Source organism: Ochlerotatus camptorhynchus, unplaced genomic scaffold, assembly GCF_037179485.1.
Source record: "Ochlerotatus camptorhynchus isolate MF236.1 unplaced genomic scaffold, CSIRO-AGI_Acam_v1.1 ptg000007l, whole genome shotgun sequence".
In the NCBI taxonomy this organism is placed as follows: Eukaryota; Metazoa; Arthropoda; class Insecta; order Diptera; family Culicidae; genus Ochlerotatus; species Ochlerotatus camptorhynchus.
Window position 1 is genome coordinate 1,404,323 of NW_027040499.1, and position 7,003 is coordinate 1,411,325.

At 39.7% G+C, this 7,003-nt stretch overlaps 1 protein-coding gene across 1 annotated transcript; it reads right to left on the reverse strand.

The window, feature by feature from the left end:
* Positions 1-4,513: 4,513 nt before the first annotated feature.
* RpS25 (ribosomal protein S25) lies at positions 4,514-6,182 on the reverse strand. Its single transcript, XM_065217150.1, has 3 exons — positions 6,083-6,182; positions 5,388-5,664; positions 4,514-4,796 (listed from the first exon to the last, which is right to left on the reverse strand). Exons 1-3 carry the CDS (start codon positions 6,083-6,085, stop codon positions 4,717-4,719), a joined length of 360 nt encoding a protein of 119 aa, XP_065073222.1. The 5' UTR covers positions 6,086-6,182; the 3' UTR covers positions 4,514-4,716.
* Positions 6,183-7,003: the final 821 nt, after the last annotated feature.

Below are 7,003 nucleotides of genomic sequence, written 5' to 3' on the forward strand. Positions count from 1 at the left end.
TCGACCCAGCAGCAGAGCAGCAGTGCAGCAGTACCAGAGCAGCGGAAGCAGAGCAACGGCAGCAGAGCAGCGGCAGCAGAGCAGCGGCAGCAGAGCAGCGGCAGCAGAGCAGCGGCAGCAGAGCCTGGGGGCGAAAGGGCAACTACGCCGAGTGCGTTGGTGCCAGTGCTCCGGTATACTGGGCCGCCGTCATGGAATGCCCAGCTGCTGCAGTTCTCAGTCGGTCGTATTCATCGTCTGCTCCGCAAGGGCAACTACGCCGAGCGCGTTGGAAAATGGCCCTTTTCAGGGCCACAACATTATCAAGAAAGAGTTTAACGTACGTATGCGAGTATCTGACACCTCTGATATTTATTATCTGTTCTACTATATAAGCGTCCAACAAGGTCGCCCGTTCCATCATTGTCAACAACATCAGCCAAACAAAACGGCCCATTTTAGGGCCACCAAACTTTCGCAAAAGAGTTATTAAGGAATATTCCTTAAATATAATATACACAATTAAGTACAACACCTAACAGACGTTATCCAACGCCAACCCTGCGGTCGTATCTAGTATACAACCCTTCCAACTTTTTTTTTTTCAAACGGCGCCGGTGGTGTAGTGGTAAGCGTGATTACCTCTCACCCCAGCAGGCCTGGGTTCAATCCCAGTCGGCGCCGCCGGGATGTTCTGAGGCATAACATCTCTGATCACGCCTTCCTTCGGATGGGAAGTAAAGCCGTTGGTCCCCGGTTCATGAGTTGATGGGTCGATAGGTAGGGTCCAGGTGTGGGAGCTGCCTTCCTGGCACGTCGGTAGCATTGGTGCTCAGCACGGAAAACAAGATCGACGGAAAAAACAAACCAAAGGAAAAAAAAAAAAAAAACTTTTTTTTCGAGAGTTGACCAACTGCAGTCTTAATAGGCTAGCATCTCGGTTGGGCTCTCCATGCGATACACAATACTTTCAGACGACTCGAGCTATGGTGCTCACTAGGTCACAGCAGCTTTTAGGCTCGTATTGTGATCAACTGTGTGTATTAGATTACGACCATAAATCCGGAGAACCCCGAGATCCGGGCGCAATCGCCCCTGCAAACAAACAGGCCAATCACCGGTCTCCCGCGAACAAAAGAACAATCCTGCAAACAAACTATACCAAATCATAGAGGAAATATTCCTCTACCTGTTTGTGTTATTAGTTTTTCCAAACTGAGCCCCCAATTCGCGAGAAACCGGCAAATGACGAGCCCATCTACAAAAGCAACTACGCTCCAACCTCGAAGATCTCCGGAAATATGTGATAAATCATGTAAATGTAAATGGAATACAGTAATGTCCCGATTTTGTCAGCCTCCTTTTTTGAAAATGTATTCCAATGTTCTACAAAACCCATGCCCTTTTTCAGTAATCTTTTTGAACCTATTACACCAAAGTATACTTTAAAAAATATCCCTCTTGACGATGAATGAGAAAAAATTGGATTTATGGGTATGTGAAATTATTGAAAGAAAAAAGTCTGAAGCGCGGAGGGGCTGACAAAATCGCGTCATTACTGTATTTAAAATAAATAAATTCATTCTTACCTTTTTATGGTTGTTTGATTATTAATTGCTATTATTACCTGCTTAGAGTTGGCTCCTTTAAAATACTGTGTAGAGTTGGTTGGAAATGCTAACATGAAGCTTTAGTGTGATGATTTATTAGCTAGAGAATGATCTTTAGAAGAGGGTAGGTGGATAGTTCCGTTAGAGTACGGCAGTATGAAAATTGAATAGAAGTTGAAAATGAGCGAAGGGCCATTAAAGCGACAGTTTTCAAGATAGACGCACATTTTTGCCTAGCCCGTACGATGTACGCGGGGACTTGAAGTATGTCTCCAAGTCCACAGGCAAAAATGTGCGTCCCTCTTGTTGCTCATAAACTGACTGCGGCTGTGGAATAGTTCTAGCGACGTTTTCATCACTACCTAAAGCCCCACGTTGCGAGAGCATTTCCAGTCGATGGTGTGTTATAATGCAGTTCTTCTTTACCCAACTATTGTGTTGCTTGAAAACTGTCGCTTTAATGGCCCTTCGCTCATTTTCAACTTCTATTCAATTTTCATACTGCCGTACTCTAACGGAACTATCCACCTACCCTCTTCTAAAGATCATTCTCTAGCTAATAAATCATTACACTAAAGCTTCATGTTAGCATTTCCAACCAACTCTGAAAATCGTTAACTTCGCGTATGAAGTAACATAAAAAACACTTTGACTGTGTAGAATTTACCTCATTAATCTTCAGCTGTATCGATTTGCGTTCCTGCGTGGTTATTGTGATAGAACCACGCTCAGCATATTATCCTGTAGTACGACTTGGGCATGCATCATGCAAGTAACTCATCTCTCGTCAAGATGATGGGATATGGGGTGATGGTGAAGGGATATAGAAAACGAATAAAAGAACAGAGAGAAAGGTATTAGTATTGGTTACATTAACCCCCCCCCCCCCCACACACACACACACACACAACGAAAAAGAAACATAGATGCACAGACAAACAGAAATAACACATTCAATATTTCTCTTCACAAAACATAGTCACAAAACACTACCGCCATCTGTCGAGTATCACGAGATGGATAGTACGCTTAACAGATGGCGCTAGTGTGCAGACGTCAAACGCAAGGGAACCGACCGTACGCGCCACAGGTGGCGGCACCGCCAACCAAAAACACTAAAATTGACCGTCAAATGCGTATTCGATGAACAACCTGCGAGTGTTATGTCTGTTTATCTGTGATAGATGGGTTATTAGGAAAGTACAACTACATTATAACCACAGACAAACAGACATAACACATTGAATATTTCTCACTGTAAAACATCGTCGCAAAAACATTACCGCCATCTGTTGAGTACACTGTGGTGGGTAGTACGCTGAACAGATGGCGGTAGTGTGTAAACGTCAAACGCAAGGGAATTGACTATGCGCGCCACAGGTGGCGGTACTACCAACTACGATACTTTTAAATTGACCGTTAAATGCTTGTTCGATGAACAACTTGCGAGTGTTATGTCTGTTTGTCTGTGTTATAACTATTAGTGCAATGGATGAACGTTAGTTTCGGGGTCATGTTAGTGTTCTAGTTTTGTTAGTATTGACCCTTATTCAGCCCTGTCGGCCCCTTGAACACTAGTCGCAGGCAGTTGTTGTTAGGACATGCGACACTGTCACTGCTACTATGTTAGAGGTATGACCCGTCAAGTTTCGAAGTGCAAAAAAAACTGTTAGAACTTTCTTATAAATTAACTTTACACTCAAAGCAAACTATTTACCTTAGCATTACAAAAGCGAATTTAAAATTACTATTTTATTTTATGCTAATATTAAAATTATTATAAAAATACAATTTACGGCTCCGTGAAATTAACTCGCTTGAACCGTTCAAATCAATGAACTGAAGAAAAACTAGAATTTTAATAAATTAAAAAAAATCATAGCGACACTTAACAAATCATCATCAAGCCCCTCATCCTTGGACAGGGAACAGTTAACTCAATTCATAGTTAAAATCATAATTTTAAACTAAACAATTATTTTATTTTTGGGCTATTAGTTAAATTCCAACAAACTTTTGGTTCGTTACATCACAATTGGGTTGTTTATATTCATAATCTGGCGGATAGAATTTTGATCTATCAAAAAGCGGAACCAATTCAATATATTTTAGACCAATAATTTAAAAGGTACTATCTACTTTTATAAACAAAACTTTGATTATTCTTCCGTCGCCAATCGAACGCAAATTACCGGCATCATCGGATAGGGGAAACTTTCAACCCAAAGATGGCGTTAGTTTGCGTAGGCGAGCCTGGAGTCACGAGATAAGGGTTTCCGAAGTTTCGTTCGCAATAGCTGATGTGCTCTTTTCTGTTGTTGGTCGTGATTTGCTCGATTGGTTCTGCTATTTGACAGCTCAATTGATTCCCGAGATTCTATCCGCCGGACTATATGAATATATCGACTATATTAACGACAGGTGAATGCATCAGTTGATGACGAAAATCCTCAATAATAAGAACAAAAAGTGATATATTTTAAAAATGTATTAAAGACTGTAAAAGGGCCGAAATAAAAAAAAATATGAAAATTTTATCACTTTGATTTGCCAAAAATGAAAATGGCAACTTTTAAATGACTGCATCGCAACATGTGAAATCCCCTCTGATTCTGATTATCGAAACCAACCTATTCTGAGATAACCATCGAGATTCGTTGTAACATAAGCGTAAATCAGCATTCTAAATACGAGGCCTAGCAATTAACCTGAAATGATTGCCCATGCAAAATATATTATGATATTTTGCATGGGCAATCACTTCAGATAATTATTATACCTAATCAGATAATGTATATTATACTGTACGCCCATTCTACCTTGATACTTAACATCATAATTACATGTACAGTACTACAGCATTTCAGTTCAAATATAATAGAAGAATGTCATCGAATTACACAACACAACGAACGCACACCATATTTTTGTACTTAGAAATAAGTATATTATCTCCTCTTTCGCATTTTCACCTTCTTTACATCCTGCTGGCGAATCCCAAAAAAGTTTTTCCCCTTCCGTCAGAAAGTACCGCAAAACATGGGCGATCGAGCCAGTTTTTCGTACACACGCAGCACTTCTCCACCTAACATAGGATCTCGGTTAACAATACTTGACCTAGCAGCATTTACGCAACTGGATCGTCTCCCTTGGTGGTGCGGGTGTAGATGACCTGAGCGTGGTGGTGAACAACCATCCGGATCAGACCTAGAAATAGAATGGTGGCATTTTTTATTTGTGTATTCACAATCACCACTCCTATTGATAGTTGCTGGAAGTCCTAGCCCCAAAATTATGCGTTTATTTGAATACAGCTATGTACTCCTCGATATGTCGTAACTGTTTATTTTTTCACTACCATTAAATTATAACCACGCAAAGTAACATCACCATCGGATAGAGGAGACAATCTCCTATCAATTATTATTGATAATGTTGATTTGTATGTTTAAGTTTATGTTTGCGATTAAATCATTTTTTTTTTCGAAGTTTATGACTCTAATTAAACAAATAAGCTGTCCTTAAAGTCGTTAAAATGTTATAGAATGTAAATTGACCACATTGCAAAGTAACTGATTACTTTCCTCGTATTTTAAGGCACATATTGCTTTGATTGAACTTCTGATCAATATTAATTTTTGCAATAATGTTGATTAATAATTTACAATTTATACACCAATAGCTTATTCTTTAAATAAATGTACTTAATGACATTATCTAAAACACTCCAAAGCTGCTCGAAGTGAACTGCCTCTGAACCGGGTCTAAGATGCAAGATTATCAAACATTTCAACTCACCCTTAGTGCACAGCTCCCGTAGACCGCGCTTGGCCAGAGAACCACGGATCTTCAGACGTTCGGACACTACCGACGGGGTGATCAGCTTGTAGGCGGGTACTTCCTTGTAGAGCTTCTCATATGTGGCCTTATCGAAGAGGACCTGGTTGTTCAGCTTATCGCGAACCTTTCCCTTGGACCACTTCTTCTTCTTGGCCTTACCGCCACCGGACCCCTCCTTCTTCTTCTGGGTCTTCTGCGGCTGTTTTGCCGAACCCTTGGTATCCTTCTTCGGAGGCTAAAACAAAAGGAAAGTGAAACGTCAGTCAGTACCATTCTTCGTATCATCGGCACAGATGAGTGGTGTAAATGCGACTGTGATAATCCACCAATTAAACCGTAGATTTCCGTTTTGTACACTATTAATTCGAACTAGAACTGGGATTCACTTCTAAACTAACAATTCTGGTATATTTCTTTACCACATGCACAAACTACAATCCATAAACAAATTTAGCAGAGGAAACAGATCCAGGTCGTCACTTTGCTCCTGTGAAGTTATTTTTATAATTTCTAGGTTTTTCCGACACACCACTTAAGAATCAAACATTTCCCCAACAGGAAATCATTCATTTAACCATTTACTACCAAAATTTATCGCATTTACACCTTAAAAGTAGCTAAATTTCACCAAAATATCACTGAACACAACCTACCATATTGGCAAATGTACTCGGAAAGAACGTCCGCCCGACGACAGTCGATGATAGAAGGAAGTACCGAAACGCAAACTTTGACAGCTGTGCGTTTCGGTCGATGCGGATGTTAGAAGGCAGTGCTGCCGGAAAATGTGATAAAATTCAAAGCAAATACCAATCCAAGAATGAATTATCAAAAGGACGTATCTGCTTTGGTAAAAAAAGATAAATTTGTCGAAACCAGAATGGTGCGGTGCTTGAAAAATATTACATTATTTACTTTGTTTACATCCTCTCAACACCGCTCACAAATTGGTGTCTTTAGCAATAAAGCGAACTCGTTCGTGACTTTCTCATTGTTTGTTTACAATTGGGATCTTCAATATAAAAAATATAAGCCGTACAATACATCATCTGAATCTATCTGAAAGAGTTTCGTTTTCTGAGCACAACGATATTTTTTTGATCTCATAGATGTAATTTCAGGCATAACATTTGATAACGGCACAAAAGGATATGTAAACAAACTTTCTAAGGCCCTTTACACGCAAACCAACCCTAATAAAAATTGTATGGTTAATTTGCTTAACAACGTGTTCTGGGTATCATCCAAACCATTTGTGGAATAGTTCAATGATTTGGGTTATCGTTCGTTTATGGTTATTTTTTATTAGGGAAAGTACACAGCAAAAAAAAATGTAATATCGATCAATGTAATTCAAGCTGATGTATGAAATAATGATGTAATAGCAAAAAGCAGATACAATATTATATCAACGGATGTAATTTTGTTCGCAAAATCGATGTACATCGTACAACGTTATATTACACAACCGATGGATTGACCTGGTTGCAGCAGTTTGGATGTAATATTCAACAACTTTTTTTTCTGTGTATGCTCACGCAAATCAATACCACTTTTGGAAAGGTGATAGTTGC

What these genes read in the sequence shown, in the direction of transcription:
- RpS25 (XM_065217150.1), bottom strand. An exon ending in ACGGGAGCTGTGCACTAAGG is followed by an intron (nt 4,797 to 5,387) that starts GTGAGTTGAAAT and finishes TTCTATTTCTAG; the next exon opens with GTCTGATCCGGATGGTTGTT.